This window comes from Nerophis ophidion, linkage group LG08 (assembly GCF_033978795.1).
Source record: "Nerophis ophidion isolate RoL-2023_Sa linkage group LG08, RoL_Noph_v1.0, whole genome shotgun sequence".
Taxonomy (NCBI): Eukaryota; Metazoa; Chordata; class Actinopteri; order Syngnathiformes; family Syngnathidae; genus Nerophis; species Nerophis ophidion.
Window position 1 is genome coordinate 4,454,539 of NC_084618.1, and position 18,146 is coordinate 4,472,684.

At 42.6% G+C, this 18,146-nt stretch overlaps 1 protein-coding gene across 1 annotated transcript in view; it reads right to left on the reverse strand.

Annotated features, from left to right (window-relative positions):
* The window catches only part of LOC133557219 (DNA mismatch repair protein Msh2-like), a 50,588-nt gene that overhangs the window by 7,339 nt on the left and 25,103 nt on the right, over window positions 1–18,146 (reverse strand). Inside the window, exons 7-12 of the mRNA XM_061907519.1 lie at window positions 17,354–17,553; window positions 17,066–17,175; window positions 13,284–13,407; window positions 10,623–10,773; window positions 10,455–10,552; window positions 9,481–9,729 (exon numbers count right to left, since the gene is read on the reverse strand). Coding sequence (XP_061763503.1) covers window positions 9,481–9,729; window positions 10,455–10,552; window positions 10,623–10,773; window positions 13,284–13,407; window positions 17,066–17,175; window positions 17,354–17,553 — 932 coding nt within the window. The remainder of the gene's footprint in view (window positions 1–9,480; window positions 9,730–10,454; window positions 10,553–10,622; window positions 10,774–13,283; window positions 13,408–17,065; window positions 17,176–17,353; window positions 17,554–18,146) is intronic.

Below are 18,146 nucleotides of genomic sequence, written 5' to 3' on the forward strand. Positions count from 1 at the left end.
AATAGTTAAAAAAAACAACAACAAGCAAATACACTGAAAAGGTGCGTTATTGTTTGTGCTAGGGCGCCATCATTTGGAAGAGTTCACTTACTGCAGATGCTGCAGTGTCCTTTCATTTAGTTCTTTCAACCGGGAAAAGAAGTGCCTTTCCATCTTCTAGCCGTGCATAGCATTTCTCCTCGTATGGATTTTTCATTCATCACTCCAAGCAACGTTTGCAAGTTTTACAATATAACTAAAACTGTTTATACTTACTAAACCGTCCGATGTGTGATGTCTGTAGGAGTGTTTTCATGCACGTTTGTAAGTGCTATCGTAATGTAATCAAACAAGCGTCGTTAGCATTAGCTAATATGCTAACACGTTTACAAGTGTAAGTATTAACTTACAATGAAATTATTTTTTAATTGTTTCCGATTCACAAAATCCTCAGTAAATTCACCAAAACATCACCTTGAAATTATTGAGTCTGTTTAGCTGATCGGAGAACTAGCTTCCACAGCTGGGTAGTCCATGACAATGGCTTCCGTTTTGTTTGATCACCCGTTTTACTGTCACGTTGCAGACACAGTTTGGAAACAAATAAGGTATGTAAATTAACACATTTACTTAACCTTTTTGTGTTAACTAATTTTGCAACGTATATATGGTGTGCCTAACATATAAGGAAAACATTTTTTCAAAAATTTAGCGGGTGAGGTTTACATATCGTTGCGCTTTTTAGTCTGGAAAATACTGTAAGCATTATTTTACTAAAATTGAGACTTTTGTCGAGGCTACAACTAATTATTTATGTCTACAATGTTTTTTATACAGAACAAAGCTTCATTATACAAACTTTTCGATTTATGAACCACGTTCAAGAACCAATTAAGTTTGTAAATCAAGGATCTACTTTATATGGCATCTATTATGTTACACAAGCACAGAGTTAGGTGTTTTTTGTACAACAAATGATAAAGTACACTATTCTTGGAGACAGACACAGCTCATTAGCATTAAAGCTACAGACACACAAAAGTCTATGTTTTCTAAACTGTCTAAATTCCAGCATCACAATTAGAGATGTCCGATAATGGCTTTTTTGCTGATATCCAATATTCCGATATTGTCCAACTCTTAATTACCGATTCCGATATCAACCGATACCGATATATACATATGTAGAATTAACACGTTATTATGCCTTATTTTGTTGTGATGTAACAAGGTTTTCCAAAATACATCGACTCCAGTTATGGGAAAAAGTGCCAACATGGCTCTGCCATATTTATTATTGAAGTCACAAAGTGCATTATTTTTTTTACATGCCTCAAAAAAGCAGTTGCGTTCGTCAAAACCTGCAGCGTTCGTCAAAACCCGCAGCGTTCGTCAAAACCTGCAGCGTTCATCAAAACCAGTTGCATTGGTCAAAACCCGTAGCGTTTGTCAAAACCTGCAGCATTCGTCAAAACCCGTAGCGTTTGTCAAAACCTGCAGCGTTCGTCAAAACCCGTAGCGTTCGTCAAAACCTGCAGTGTTCATCAAAACCAGTTGCGTTGGTCATAACCTGTAGCGTTCGTCAAAACCAGTTGCATTGGTCAAAACCCGTAGCGTTCGTCAAAACCAGTTGCATTGGTCAAAACCCGTAGCGTTCGTCAAAACCAGTTGCATTGGTCAAAACCCGTAGCGTTCGTCAAAACCAGTTGCATTGGTCAAAACCAGTTGCATTGGTCAAAACCCGTAGCGCTCGTCAAAACCAGTTGCATTGGTCAAAACCAGTTGCATTGGTCAAAACCCGTAGCGCTCGTCAAAACCAGTTGCATTGATCAAAACCCGTAGCGTTTGTCAAAACCTGCAGCGTTCGTCAAAACCCGTAGCGTTCGTCAAAACCAGTTGCATTGGTCAAAACCCGTAGCGTTCGTCAAAACCAGTTGCATTGGTCAAAACCAGTTGCATTGGTCAAAACCAGTTGCATTGGTCAAAACCATTTGCATTGGTCAAAACCCGTAGCGCTCGTCAAAACCAGTTGCATTGGTCAAAACCAGTTGCATTGGTCAAAACCAGTTGCATTGGTCAAAACCCGTAGCGCTCGTCAAAACCAGTTGCATTGATCAAAACCCGTAGCGTTTGTCAAAACCTGCAGCGTTCGTCAAAACCCGTAGCGTTCGTCAAAACCAGTTGCATTGGTCAAAACCCGTAGGGTTCGTCAAAACCAGTTGCATTGGTCAAAACCCGTAGCGTTCGTCAAAACCAGTTGCATTGGTCAAAACCAGTTGCATTGGTCAAAACCCGTAGCGCTCGTCAAAACCAGTTGCATTGATCAAAACCCGTAGCGTTTGTCAAAACCTGCAGCGTTCGCCAAAACCCGTAGCGTTCGTCAAAACCTGCAGCGTTCATCAAAACCAGTTGCGTTCGTCAAAACCCGTAGCGTTCGTCAAAACCAGTTGCATTGGTCAAAACCAGTTGCATTGGTCAAAACCCGTAGCGCTCGTCAAAACCAGTTGCATTGGTCAAAACCCGTAGCGTTTGTCAAAACCCGTAGCGCTCGTCAAAACCAGTTGCATTGATCAAAACCCGTAGCGTTTGTCAAAACCTGCAGCGTTCGTCAAAACCCGTAGCGTTCGTCAAAACCTGCAGCGTTCATCAAAACCAGTTGCGTTCGTCAAAACCCGTAGCGTTCGTCAAAACCAGTTGCGTAGGTCACAACCCGTAGCGTTCGTCAAAACCTGCAGCGTTGCTCAAAACCAGTTGCGTTGGTCAAAACCCGTAGCGTTCGTCAAAACGTGCAGCGTTGGTCAAAACCAGTTGCATTGGTCAAAATCCGTAGCGCTCGTCAAAACCAGTTGCATTGGTCAAAACCAGTTGCATTGGTCAAAACCCGTAGCGTTCGTCAAAACCAGTTGCATTGGTCAAAACCCGTAGCGTTCGTCAAAACCAGTTGCATTGGTCAAAACCCGTAGCGTTCGTCAAAACCAGTTGCATTGGTCAAAACCAGTTGCATTGGTCAAAACCCGTAGCGCTCGTCAAAACCAGTTGCATTAGTCAAAACCAGTTGCATTGGTCAAAACCCGTAGCGCTCGTCAAAACCAGTTGCATTGATCAAAACCCGTAGCGTTTGTCAAAACCTGCAGCGTTCGTCAAAACCCGTAGCGTTCGTCAAAACCAGTTGCATTGGTCAAAACCCGTAGGGTTCGTCAAAACCAGTTGCATTGGTCAAAACCCGTAGCGTTCGTCAAAACCAGTTGCATTGGTCAAAACCAGTTGCATTGGTCAAAACCAGTTGCATTGGTCAAAACCATTTGCATTGGTCAAAACCCGTAGCGCTCGTCAAAACCAGTTGCATTGGTCAAAACCAGTTGCATTGGTCAAAACCAGTTGCATTGGTCAAAACCCGTAGCGCTCGTCAAAACCAGTTGCATTGATCAAAACCCGTAGCGTTTGTCAAAACCTGCAGCGTTCGTCAAAACCCGTAGCGTTCGTCAAAACCAGTTGCATTGGTCAAAACCCGTAGGGTTCGTCAAAACCAGTTGCATTGGTCAAAACCCGTAGCGTTCGTCAAAACCAGTTGCATTGGTCAAAACCAGTTGCATTGGTCAAAACCCGTAGCGCTCGTCAAAACCAGTTGCATTGATCAAAACCCGTAGCGTTTGTCAAAACCTGCAGCGTTCGCCAAAACCCGTAGCGTTCGTCAAAACCTGCAGCGTTCATCAAAACCAGTTGCGTTCGTCAAAACCCGTAGCGTTCGTCAAAACCAGTTGCATTGGTCAAAACCAGTTGCATTGGTCAAAACCCGTAGCGCTCGTCAAAACCAGTTGCATTGGTCAAAACCCGTAGCGTTTGTCAAAACCCGTAGCGCTCGTCAAAACCAGTTGCATTGATCAAAACCCGTAGCGTTTGTCAAAACCTGCAGCGTTCGTCAAAACCCGTAGCGTTCGTCAAAACCTGCAGCGTTCATCAAAACCAGTTGCGTTCGTCAAAACCCGTAGCGTTCGTCAAAACCAGTTGCGTAGGTCACAACCCGTAGCGTTCGTCAAAACCTGCAGCGTTGCTCAAAACCAGTTGCGTTGGTCAAAACCCGTAGCGTTCGTCAAAACGTGCAGCGTTGGTCAAAACCAGTTGCATTGGTCAAAATCCGTAGCGCTCGTCAAAACCAGTTGCATTGGTCAAAACCAGTTGCATTGGTCAAAACCCGTAGCGCTCGTCAAAACCAGTTGCATTGATCAAAACCCGTAGCGTTTGTCAAAACCTGCAGCGTTCGTCAAAACCCGTAGCGTTCGTCAAAACCAGTTGCATTGGTCAAAACCCGTAGGGTTCGTCAAAACCAGTTGCATTGGTCAAAACCCGTAGCGTTCGTCAAAACCAGTTGCATTGGTCAAAACCAGTTGCATTGGTCAAAACCCGTAGCGCTCGTCAAAACCAGTTGCATTGATCAAAACCCGTAGCGTTTGTCAAAACCTGCAGCGTTCGTCAAAACCCGTAGCGTTCGTCAAAACCTGCAGCGTTCATCAAAACCAGTTGCGTTCGTCAAAACCCGTAGCGTTCGTCAAAACCAGTTGCATTGGTCAAAACCAGTTGCATTGGTCAAAACCCGTAGCGCTCGTCAAAACCAGTTGCATTGGTCAAAACCCGTAGCGTTTGTCAAAACCCGTAGCGCTCGTCAAAACCAGTTGCATTGATCAAAACCCGTAGCGTTTGTCAAAACCTGCAGCGTTCGTCAAAACCCGTAGCGTTCGTCAAAACCTGCAGCGTTCATCAAAACCAGTTGCGTTCGTCAAAACCCGTAGCGTTCGTCAAAACCAGTTGCGTAGGTCACAACCCGTAGCGTTCGTCAAAACCTGCAGCGTTGCTCAAAACCAGTTGCGTTGGTCAAAACCCGTAGCGTTCGTCAAAACGTGCAGCGTTGGTCAAAACCAGTTGCATTGGTCAAAACACTTAGCGTTGGTCAAAACACGTAGAGTTGGTCAAAGCCTGTATCGTTGGTCAAAACCCGTAGCAATTTGGGACATGCTCTCCCTGAGAGAGCATGAGGAGGTTGAGGTGTGTGTGTGTGGAGGGTCATGGGGGGTGTATATTGTAGCGTCCCGGAAGAGTTAGTGCTGCAAGAGGTTCTGGGTGTTTGTTCTGTTGAGTTGTGTTACGGTGCGGATGTTCTCCCGAAATGTGTTTGTTTGGTGTGGATTCATAGTGTGGCGCATATTTGTAACAGTGTTACAGTTGTTTATACGGCCACCCTCAGTGTGACTTGTATGGCTGTTGAACAAGTATGCTTTGCATTCACTTGTGTGTGTGAAAAGCCGTAGATATTATGTGACTGGGCCGGCACGCAAAGGCAGTGCCATTAAGGTTTATTGGAGCTCTGTACTTCTCCCTACGTCTGTGTACCACACCGTACAGCGGCGTTTTAAAAAGTAATATATTTTACTTTTTGAAACAGATACCGATAATTTCCGATATTACATTTTAAAGCATTTATCGGCTGATAAGATCGGCAGTCCGATTTTATCGGACATCTCTAATCACAATGCAACTACCGTATCGACAGTGCGCCTTATAACCCGGTGAGCTTAATGTACGGAATAATTTTGGTTGTGCTTACCAACCTCGAAGCTATTTTATTTGGTACATGGTGTAATAATAAATGTGACCAGTAGTTGGCAGTCACACATAAGAAATACGTGTAGACTGCACTATGACGCTCATAAACAACACCAAAACTTACTTAACGATCTTAACCTAATGATCCATTGAGAATATAGAACATTACACATGGCGCTCAAAAAGCTATGAAGCCGCACCGCTTGATGGCGCGTTACGGCTACAGTAGTAAGACGTACTCTTCAACATACGAGTATTCGGGAGGACCGCAAAATGGCACGTATTAGCAGACATGTTACCGGGCGTTTTGTTACGCAATTTTATGCAAAACCAACTTTTTTACCTTCTGGTAAGATGTCCTGAAAATGTGTGCGCATCCTTAAGCGACGGTAAAACAATCTATGCAACATTTTGACAAAAGAACCACCATTACATGTTATGTAGGCCACAAAGAAGTGTTTTTAGTTTAAAAAAAATCATAATATCATCCTTTTAATGCGCCAATGGTCCAGAAAATATGGTATTCTGTGACGACATCAAATACTTACATGGGACGATATGGCATTTTTTAAATATCTCGATATTTTTAGACCATACACGATATATATTTCAATATTTTGCCTTAGCCTTGAATGAACACTTGATGCATATAACAACACCAGTATGATGATTCTATGTGTCTACATTAAAATATTCGTCTTCATACTGCATTAATATATGCACATTTTAAAACGTTCATGCAGAAAAGGGAAATCACAACTAAGTCAATTGACAAAAACTGTATTTATTAAACAGTTATTAAGCAGTGGCACAAACATTCATGTCATTTCAAAACAGAAAGTGCAAGATTGTCAGAGACATTTAAAAACAAGCTATGAGTGCACTTTTGTGCATGATGTCACACAAGATATTTTAATAACTGTCAAATATAAATAGTGTTCGTCCTTCGCTATGTGGTAGGTTACTGCCGACATTATCTCCTGTTGTTGTTGTTATTGTTGACTATTTTTTTCAAACGGTATTGATCTGGAAAAGTTTGCCACAGCACTTTGATGGTGTGGGCGTGTGGCACTGAATGGAGATGTTGACATGAGGAGTAAGCACTCTTCATTCTCTAGCGAGTGACTTTTCAAATGATGCTACATATTAGCAGTAATGCTACTTTTGGTAGCAATGCTTTTGCTGCATACTTGACAAATTACGGTTGTCTGTTCGACATATTCCCACTCAAAGCCAAACCACCTCCAAACGATGGACCCCCTGCTGTTTTTTCCTTCATTTGTTACCAGATTCGCACCTTCTTTCTCTCGTATTACCACTCGCACCACAGCTAAGGTTACCCATGCTACTACCTCTCTGCTCCGCGAGGGCGTATACGTATGTGATGTGTGTAAGAAGGTGCCCTTGTTTTATGTCTCTGTGAGAAGGAGAGACAACAAAGAGTGGGAAACGCATGTAGTGTAATGCCAGAAGCTAAAAGCAACTGTGTGAGAACGTATACCGTATTTTCCGCACTATAAGCCGCACCCAAAAGCCACAAATTTTCTCAAAAGGTGACAGTGCGGCTTATAACCCGGTGCGCCTTATATATGTATTAATATAAATATTTATTTTCATAGAGTTTAGGTTTCGCAACTACGGTAAACGGCCGTCATCTTTTTTCCCCGTAGAAGAGGAAGCGCTTCTTCTTCTACGGTAAGCAACCGCCCAGGTAAGCACCCGCCCACCTGGAAAGAGGAAGCACTTCTTCTTCTATGATACGCAACCGCCAAGGTAAGCACCCGCCCACCTGGAAAGAGGAAGCACTTCTTCTTCTACGGTAAACAACCGCCAAGGTAAGCACCCACCCACCTGGAAAGAGGAAGCACTTCTTCTTCTACGGTAAACAACCGCCAAGGTAAGCACCCACCCACCTGGAAAGAGGAAGCACTTCTTCTATGATAAGCAACCGCCAAGGTAAGCACCCGCCCACCTGGAAAGAGGAAGCACTTCTTCTTCTATGATACGCAACCGCCAAGGTAAGCACCCGCCCACCTGGAAAGAGGAAGCACTTCTTCTTCTACGGTAAACAACCGCCAAGGTAAGCACCCGCCCACCTGGAAAGAGGAAGCACTTCTTCTATGATACGCAACCGCCAAGGTAAGCACCCGCCCACCTGGAAAGAGGAAGCACTTCTTCTTCTATGATTCGCAACCGCCCAGGTAAGCACCCGCCCCCGTAGAAGAAGAAGCGCGCGGCTAATCCGATTCATTTCACTTGTGTGTTTCTGTAAAGAGGACCACAAAATGGCTCCTACTAAGAGACACGCGTACAACGCAGAATTCAAACTCAAGGCAATAAGTCACGCAGAAGAACACGGAAATAGAGCAGCAGCGAGAGAATGGAACATAAATGAGTCAATGGTGCTTAGGTGGAGGAAGCAACAAGATGACCTGCGCCAAGTAAAGAAGACAACAGAGTTTCCGAGGGAACAAAGCAAGATGGCAACAGTTGGAGGACAAACTGGAACAGTGGGTAGTTGAGCAGAGAATATAGAACATTACACAGAAGTGTCAGCACCATCACTATTCCCATGAAGGCAACAGTGCTAGCAAGCCAACTTCACTTGGATGATTTTAAAGGTGGTGCTTGTTGGTGTTTCCGCTTCATGAAAAGACGCAATCTCTCCATCCGCACACGGACTAATATTTCACAGCAACTGCCAAAAGACTTTCAAGAAAAGCTGGCTACTTTCCACGCATATTGTAAAAACAAGATAGCTGAAAAAAAGATCAATCAATCAATCAATCAATGTTTACTTATATAGCCCTAAATCACTAGTGTCTCAAAGGGCTGCACAAACCACTACGACATCCTCGGTAGGCCCACATAAGGGCAAGGAAAACTCACACCCAGTGGGACACCGGTGACGATAATGACCCAGTGGGACGTCGGTGACAATGATGACTATGAGAACATGATACTGTGATACTGATGATACTGATGACTATGAGAACATATGAGAACATGATACTGTGAAAGATCAATCCATAATGGATCCAACACAGTCGCGAGAGTCCAGTCCAAAGCGGATCCAACACAGCAGCAAGAGTCCCGTTCACAGCGGAGCCAGCAGGAAACCATCCCAAGCGGAGGCTGATCAGCAGCGCAGAGATGTCCCCAGCCGATACACAGGCGAGCAGTACATGGCCACCGGATCGGACCGGACTCCCTCCACAAAGGAGAGTGGGACATAGAAGAAAAAGAAAAGAAACGGCAGATCAACTGGTCTAAAAAGGGAGTCTATTTAAAGGCTAGAGTATACAAATGAGTTTTAAGGTGAGACTTAAATGCTTCTACTGAGGATCCGGCCAGGAAGGCAGGATTCATGCAACTGCCGGACAGCAACAGCGACACTGACTCTGAGGACTTCGACGAGACGTAGCCCGCCATTTTGGATGCTGTATTCGCCCAATTTTTTAATTCAGACACCGAAGAAGAAGAATTCGAGGGATTTATGGATGAGGAATAACTTCTGAAGGTGAGCTTTAAATGTTTATTTTGTGTGCTGTGACATTAACGTTGGAGCAACGTTGAGTTATTGATGTTGCTATTGCTCTGCAATATTTTGAGTGTTACTATTGTTGTGATTGCACATTTGCACACTGGTTTGTATTATTAAAGTTTGACTGACCTGACTGTTTTTTTGACATTCCCTTTAGCGCAGCGTGGGCGCGGCTTATGACCCGGTGTGGCTTATAGGTTAACAAAGATTTTAAATATGCCATTCATTGAAGGTGCGGTTTACAGCGCGGAAAACACGGTACTCAAATATCACGATGTAGTCATTTTCTATATCGCAGAGACAAACCTGCAATATATCGCCCAGCTTGCATTGGACATTTGAAGAGAGAATGTGCTCACCGGTAATGATGAAGAAGCTCTTCTCTCCCTGCACGAAGGAGACATCGTTGGGAATGAAGCAGGTGTCGGCGTCCGCCTCCATGCAGGGGTGCCGCGCTTGCCGCAGCTCCAGGCGCCGGGGCCGCTCGTCCGTCAGCAGGCGGGGTCGCACGTAGGGCACGGGGGCCGAGACGGACACCACAGCGAAGCTGACTACGGCGTCCAGCAGAGCCACCGTGTCGCCCAGCGAGTGCAGGGGGTCCACGTAGCCTAGTTTCACAAGATGAACAAGCGTGAGGGCTTCAATTAATCTGATCAGCTGATTGAGTTCATATATGATTTTTTTTTATAAACAAGGTAAGCGAAATTAATTGCTGAAGTTTACAGAAAGCAAAATAAGGCAAACAGATGAATTGATTAACGTGGACCCCGACTTAAACAAGTTGAAAAACTTATTGGGGTGTTACCATTTAGTGGTCAATTGTACGGAATATGTACTGTACTGTGCAATGTACTAATAAAAGTATCTATCAATCAATCAATCAATCAATCAATCAATCAATGTTTATTTATATAGCCCCAAATCACAAATGTCTCAAAGGACTGCACAAATCATTACGACTACAACATCCTCGGAAGAACCCACAAAAGGGCAAGGAAAACTCACACCCAGTGGGCAGAGAGAATTCACATCCAGTGGGACGCCAGTGACAATGCTGACTATGAGAAACCTTGGAGAGGACCTCAGATGTGGGCAACCCCCCCTCTCTAGGGGACCGAAAGCAATGGATGTCGAGCGGGTCTAACATGATACTGTGAAAGTTCAATCCATAGTGGCTCCAACACAGCCGCGAGAGTTCAGTTCAAGCGGATCCAAGACAGCAGCGAGAGTCCCGTCCACAGGAAACCATCTCAAGCGGATCAGCAGCGACTTCCTGTTTAATCAGTGATATGCAGATGGAGCAGTATGATGAACATGTGATGCGTTTCCACACCTGAGGCGATGTTGATAATCTCTTTGACAATGGCGTTCTGGGCCTCCTCGTACTCCTCCCTGCTGCGGGTGTAGTCCTCGTTGAGCGAGCTCAGCTTGCTGCGGACACACGCGCCAAACTGGCGGTTAATGCACAGGACACCTGAGGGCGTGTGTGTGCCACGCTGACCTGTTAGTGAAGCGCACGCCGTTCTTCTGCACGTCCAGCGTGGTGAACTTCTTGTTGTTCCTCAGGCTCTTCTGCTCCTTGCAAGTGACGCGCAGGTAGAAGCCCAGCACGCCGCTTGACTCCAACTTCACCGTCTTACCCGCGTCCAAAGCTGCAACGACACCATGTGTTACGGCTGCTCTTGTGTTCAAAAAAATAAAATAAAGATAGCAGAGTCGCCCTGAGTAGGAGGTACTGATATATATATACAGTGGGGCAATACAGTATTTAGTCAGCCAGCGATTGTGCAAGTTCTCCCACTTAAAATGATGACAGAGGTCTGTAATTTTCATCATAGGTACACTTCAACTGTGAGAGACAGAATGTGAAGGAAAAAAATCCAGGAATTCACATTGTAGGAATTTTAAAGATTTTATTTGTAAATTATGGTGGAAAATAAGTATTTGGTCAACCATTCAAAGCTCTCATTGATGGAAGGAGGTTTTGGCTCAAAATCTCACGATACATGGCCCCATTCATTCTTTCCTTAACACGGATCAATCGTCCTGTTCCCTTAGCAGAAAAACAGCCCCAAAGCATCAATCAATCAATCAATGTTTACTTATATAGCCCTAAATCACTAGTGTCTCAAAGGGCTGCACAAACCACAACACAAACCACTACCACATCCTCGGTAGGCCCACATAAGGGCAAGGAAAACTCACACCCAGTTGGACGTCGGTGACAATAATGACTATGAGAACCTTGGAGAGGACGAAAGCAATGGATGTCGAGCGGGTCTAACATGATACTGTGAAAGTTAAATCCATATTGGATCCAACACAGTCGCGAGAGTCCAGTCCAAAGCGGATCCAACACAGCAGCGAGAGTCCCACCCCCATGCTTCACGACAAGTTGAGTTTATACCAAAATGGATACATGAATGATGCAGCAGAGGATTGGGAGAATGTCATGTGGTCAGATGAAACCAAAATAGAACTTTTTGGTATAAACTCAACTGGTCGTGTTTGGAGGAAGAAGAATACTGAGTTGCATCCCAAGAACACCACACCTACTGTGAAGCATGGGGGTGGAAACATCATGCGTTGGGGCTGTTTTTCTGCTAAGGGGACAGGACGATTGATCCGTGTTAAGGAAAGAATGAATGGGGCCATGTATCGTGAGATTTTGAGCCAAAACCTCCTTCCATCAGTGAGAGCTTTGAATGGTTTCAGCATAATTTACAAATAAATTCTTTAAAATTCCTACAATGTGAATTCCTGGATTTTTTTCCACATTCTGTCTCTCACAGTTGAAGTGTACCTATGATGAAAATTACAGACCTCTGTCATCATTTTAAGTGGGAGAACTTGCACAATCGCTGGCTGACTAAATACTTTTTTGCCCCACTGTATATAGAGCAAAACCCTGTGTTGGTGCGCATACCACTTTTAGAAAGTCACGTGACCGATCATGAGCTGTTTTGGTCACATGACCGATACGTGAACTGTGTCGAACTGACGCCTGCGCGCCAAACTGTGTTCATAAGGAAGAGCATCCGTCAACGAGATGCCGCTGCCAACAGAATCGCCGCACTTCTGTTGTTGGTCATTTGAAATTTATCGTCGTCGGAGATTATGGAGCAGCCTCAGGCAAAAATAAAGATTTCCGCCGTGAAATAATAACTAAGAGAAATCGTCTAAAATTTAATACGTTGGAGAAACTGTTATTTTTAATAAAAATGTGTAAAAAAAATAAAAATAAAATAAAAATCCCTGTCCACAAGCACACTCATTCAAAACACGTTCTCCTAGATTTCCATGTTATGATACAGGTTCACATTATTTATTGATTGTATTAAAAAATATAAAAATATATTTTTATTTAAATGAAGATATGAAATAATCCTAAATGAAATAAAATGAGTTGGTTTATATTATTATATACACTAGGTCAGTGGTTCTCAACCTTTTTTCAGTGATGTACCCCCTGTAAACATTTTTTTAATTCAAGGAACCCCCTAGTCAGAGCAATAAGTGTGCGCAGCAATAGCTGTCCAATAAGTGTGCACAGTATTAGTTGCCCTATAAGTGTGCGCAGCAATAGTTGGCCAATAAGTGTGCGCAGTAAAAGTGGCCAAATAAGTGTGCACAGTAATAGTAGCCCAATAAGTGTGCACAGTAATAGTTGCCCAATAATCGTGCACAGTTATAGTTGCCCAATAAGTGTGCACAGTAATAGTAGCCCAATAAGTGTGCACAGTAATAGTTGCCCAATAATCGTGCACAGTAATAGTTGCCCAATAATCGTGCACAGTAATAGTTGCCCAATAATCGTGCACAGTAACAATAATTAGTTATTACACCACAAGCCATGCATGAATAGATTAACGTGGACCCCGACTTAAACAAGTTGATAAAAACTTATTGGGGTGTTACCATTTAGTGGTCAATTGTACGGGATATGTACTGTACTGTGCAATCTACTAATAAAAGTTAGAATCAATCAAAGGCATTTACGCTTAAAAGTAATGCTTGTAATTTCCTTTAATGAGTGAGAAGGTTGACATTTAACTGTGTAACACATGACTAGACTCCAATCCATTGGTTTTAGCTTTTTTTTTTTAAATCTTTTTTTCATCCCCACTTTCGAGTGTTTGTGTGTGTGCATGAGTTAAAGTACCTAGCTCTCTGGCAGCACTGTTCAATACACCCTGCATGCTCTTCTCTAAGTCGTCCATCTTGTCTCGCAGCTCACTCAGCACAGGATCGAAGGACGCCTTCACCAGGAACTCATGGTGTTCAACCTGGAAAAAAAACACGACGTAGACAATATCTTTTTTAATTTGGTAATATCTCATTTAGTTTACTTCAGTTATTTCAATTATTTTAAAGGCTTAGAAAACATTTGTATATAGAAAAATATATTCTATGCACATACCATATTAAAATCCATCTATATAATCGTAAATGAAGTTTATTATTTCTACATTTATAATTTGTAACAAACGCACCCAAGTTCTCCGGGTGTCGCTGCCACCACGCAAATTAAGGAGTCACGGGTGGGACCTGATATTCAGCTGGGAACGAGTAAAACAATAAATAAACAAGATATATATAACTTTAAGCCACAGCACGATCAGGCTTATATTCAGAGGTGGGTACTAACGCGCTACATTTACTCCGTTACATTTACTTGAGTAACTTTTGGGATAAATTGTACTTCTACAAGTAGTTTTTATGCAACATACTTTTACTTGAGTATATCTATAGAGAAGAAACGCTACTTTTACTCCGCTCCATTTATCTACATTCAGCTCGCTACTCGCTACTTTTTTTTAATCGATCTATTAATGTTTGTTTTGGTTTATGACAGAGCTTCAAAGTAGAATCTACGCATGCCTGCGTTTCACCAATCACATGCAGTCACTGGTGACGTTGGACCAATCAAACAGAGCCAGGCGGTCACATGACCCGACTTAAACAAGTTAAAAAACTTATTGGGGTGTTACCATTTAGTGGTCAATTGTACAGAATATGTACTGTACTGTGCAATCTACTAATACAAGTTTCAATCAATCAATCAAAAGTGTAAAGGAAAAAAGACACTTTTTATTTCAACCGTACTTACCATCAAAAGCCTAAAGACTGATCGCACAGTTCCTGTCTTCACAATAAAAGCGCCGCTCCATCGCGCTTGCGCTAACAAAATAAGAGTCTCCGAAAGCCAACGCAAACAAGCTAGCAAGCCACAGAGTTTGCTGCCAATGTATTTCTTGTAAAGTGTATAAAAACGAATATGGAAGCTGGACAAATAAGATGCCAAAAGCCAATGACTTTCATGTGGTATTAGACAGAAAAGAGGAACTTTTTTTCTCCTCCAATTGAAAACGTGGACGTCTGATTCCAATCAATGCAAGTCATCAGAATCAGGTAATACACCAACTTATATTCTTGTCTTCATGAAAGATAGGAATCTATATCTTAAACATGCATGTATATTCATTAAAACACCTTTAACATGTGAACAAAAACGGCAAATTAAATAAATATAAATTATATACTGTATATATAGGTATATACATATATATATATATATATATATATATATGTGTGTGTGTATAAATGATTAGTGTGTGTATGTATGATATGTGTGTGTTTGTATATGTATATATGAGGTAGATCACCTCAACTTGGTCATTTATTAAGTAATTGATAAACGTTGAAAAACTTATTGGGGTGTTACCATTTAGTGGTCATTTGTAGGGAATATGTACTGTACTGTGCAATCTACTAATACATGTTTTAATCAATCAATCAATCAATGAAATCAATGAATGCCTACTGAGGCTATGGTGCTGTTAAGTTATTGTGGCTCAATGTGCCATTTTTTAAATTTTATTTTAATGTACTATTATTTAATATATATTATTGTTTTAATTGCTTAAGAGATATTCCTGGCTCTGAATTTGCTCATTGCTATTTTTATGTTTTTGTGCATTATTTGTTGCCGTAATCAGGTTACTCATCAGTTACTCAGTACTTGAGTAGTTTTTTCACAACATACTTTTTTCTTTTACTCAAGTAAATATTTGGGTGACTACTCCTTACTTTTACTTGAGTAATAAATCTCTAAAGTAACTGTACTCTTACTTGAGTACAATTTCTGGCTACTCTACCCACCTCTGCTTATATTTAATATGCCACAAATTAATCCCGCATAACAAACACCTGCCCCCTCCCGCCCATATAACCCGCCAATACAACTCCAACACCTGCACAACACACTCAATCCCCCAGCCCAAAGTGCAGTTCACCTCCCCAAAGTTTATACAGTTCATATATTTCTCCAAAGTCCCCAAAGACATGCACATAGCGGCACGCACGTACGGGCAAGCGATCAAATGTCTGGAAGCCGCAGCGTACTCACGGTACCGCGTCTGCGCATCCTGCTCAAAGTCCTCCTGGTTATAGTCGCTGTTGTCCCACTTCTCCACAGGCCAATGGTAAGTCCACAAAAACGGTCAAAAATATGAGGATCCCTCCATGCAGTGGCTCCGCAGCAAAAAGGCTGTGGCTGACAGGTGCTCCAGCTATTTCTGCTTCCGCCCAGTCTGATAACACCGGATGCCTTTTATATCCCCACATTTTATTAAGTTATATTTTCAATATTAACATGATTATTTAATACGGCGGTAACAGTTCATAATATTTGGTAAATGGATGACAATAAATGTATATAATTATTTTCCCAGCTGAGCACAAGGTAATTGTGACTGGCAATATTTATTATACATATACATTAGGGGTGTAACTGTACACAAAAATTTCAGTTCAGTACGTACCTTAATTTAGAGGTCACGGTTCGGTTCATTTTTGGTACAGTAAGAAAACAACAAAATATAAATGTTTTGGTTATTTACCAAATTTGTTAACAATGGCGTAACATACATATTCACACAGGGTCCATTGCCAGGGTTAATGTGGTCAACATAGATAAAATAACTTAAGATAAGGCTCAGAATGGTTTCTTAACAAAACCTTTTTACATATAGAGTGCTTTTTTTGATTGATTGTTTGATTGAGACTTTTATTAGTAGATTGTACAGTACATATTACTTACAATTGACCACTAAATGCAAACACCCCAACTTGTTTAAGTCGGGGTCCACGTTCATCAACACCACCCCCCTAGCCTTGCTAACTTGGCAGTAAAAGGACATATGGGCTTATTGTTCTTCCACCATAGAAGTGGGTCAAAATGTAGTTTTTAATGCAATACAGCAACTCCCTGCGACCCCGAACGGGACCAGCGGTAGAAAATGGATCAATGGATGGTCTTAAATCTGCTGCTATAAAAGCATTTGTTACTGCTTAAGCCCTACCTGACTCGCCGAGGAGAGGCTGCTTGAATGCGGTGGTGCCACTTCAAAGGAGTTAGCATGTTTGACGTGTTGGCAGAAGCGTATCCTACTGCTGCTGAACAATGTCGGAAAACCTCCGCCCTCCATTGTTGCCAAAGTGTTCCCAAACAAGAGATTTTAACGAGGCAGCAGGGTCTTCCAGCTCTGGCTTTTGCATGCTGTCCCAGCCCGGTCGCTGCTAGCCTGCCGTGCGTTGTGCCTCGCTCTGCATTGTTTACACGACCTGCGGTGCGCTACCTAATATGTCCGTGTGGGAACTCGTTCGGTACACCTCCGAACCGAACCAAAACCCCCGTACGGTTCAATACAAATACACGTACCGTTACACCCCTAAAATATATAAATATCGATGGACCCCTATGGCCATTACAAATTGATTAGTCGTGCATATAAGTACAGGGATGCATGTAAATTGGTGAGTTAATTAATAGACGAATAGTAATTAACTGATAGTGTACATTTTTTAATAAAAACGCAGTGCAGCACTCGACAGCAACCAGCAGAGGCACTGTAGACTGACCCTTGTCGATGTTAATTTTACCTGGTTCATGTCCAGCGTGGTCTCGATCATCTCCTGGTACTTGGTGAAGTCGCCCTGCAGATCTCTGAGGGGGGAGATAAAGACGGCCTCCAACAGGACCCGGTAGCTGCCTGGGATGGAACATACAGACATTTACAGGATGCTCAACACAGCAGGGATTTAGATTAGATTACACTGTTCCCCTCTGAAGACAAGCATGTACTGTAAGTCACGTTACGGACATTTTACAGGAAACGTTTCACGCACAGATAAAGTGGTTGTTTACTAGACAATATCCATTTTTGACACCTGAATATCTTTCCAGTGCGGCGACGAGGGCAGGAAGGTGGCTGACGGCCTGGTGCACGCGGTAACAATCCTGCAAGTTGGCGCTGTGGCGGTGGAACTTCTTGGCAAGGCGCTGGAGATCGGGGAAGCGGCGCAGCAAGTCCTCCTGACAGGTCTGCCTCAGCTCCGAGTCACACACAAAACTCTCCACCAGGTCTAGCCTGCAAACACAAATAGTGTCAAAACAACCGTGACACACATTTCTGCGCGTATGTTATCTCACCCTCTCAACGAACAAATACTATTGAAAGTACATTTGGGATCTACTTTAGAGTAGTCAGTGTACAGCCTTACAGTGTTACAGTATACTAAAAATGAGTCCACACAAAGACACGTTTTTGTGTGGACCGGCAACACAAGTTAGAAGAAATTGTATCCACAGTCAAGCACGGAGCTGCACGAGACTGATTCCAGCAATGTCATGTCAGTTTAGGGATAGCAGTCTGATAAAAAAAATGTTTTTAAAAAGTATGGGATGATAAGGGCTTGCAAACAAAATATCTGAACCTGTAGTGTTTATGTGTGCAAAGCTGGACAGTCAGTTAACATCTAAATGTCTTCCAGTAAACACATAAGGTTGGTCTTTTCTTCTATTTTGGTCAAGTAATTTACAAAATGGTAAACATCGTGGACTATAGGCTACTAGGAGCTAGCACAGGCCTGGGCAATTATTTTTTAACTCGGGAGGCCACAGTTAGAGGAAAAAAATGTGTTTTTAGGAACACTAGGGGTGTGGGAAAAAATCGATTCGAAT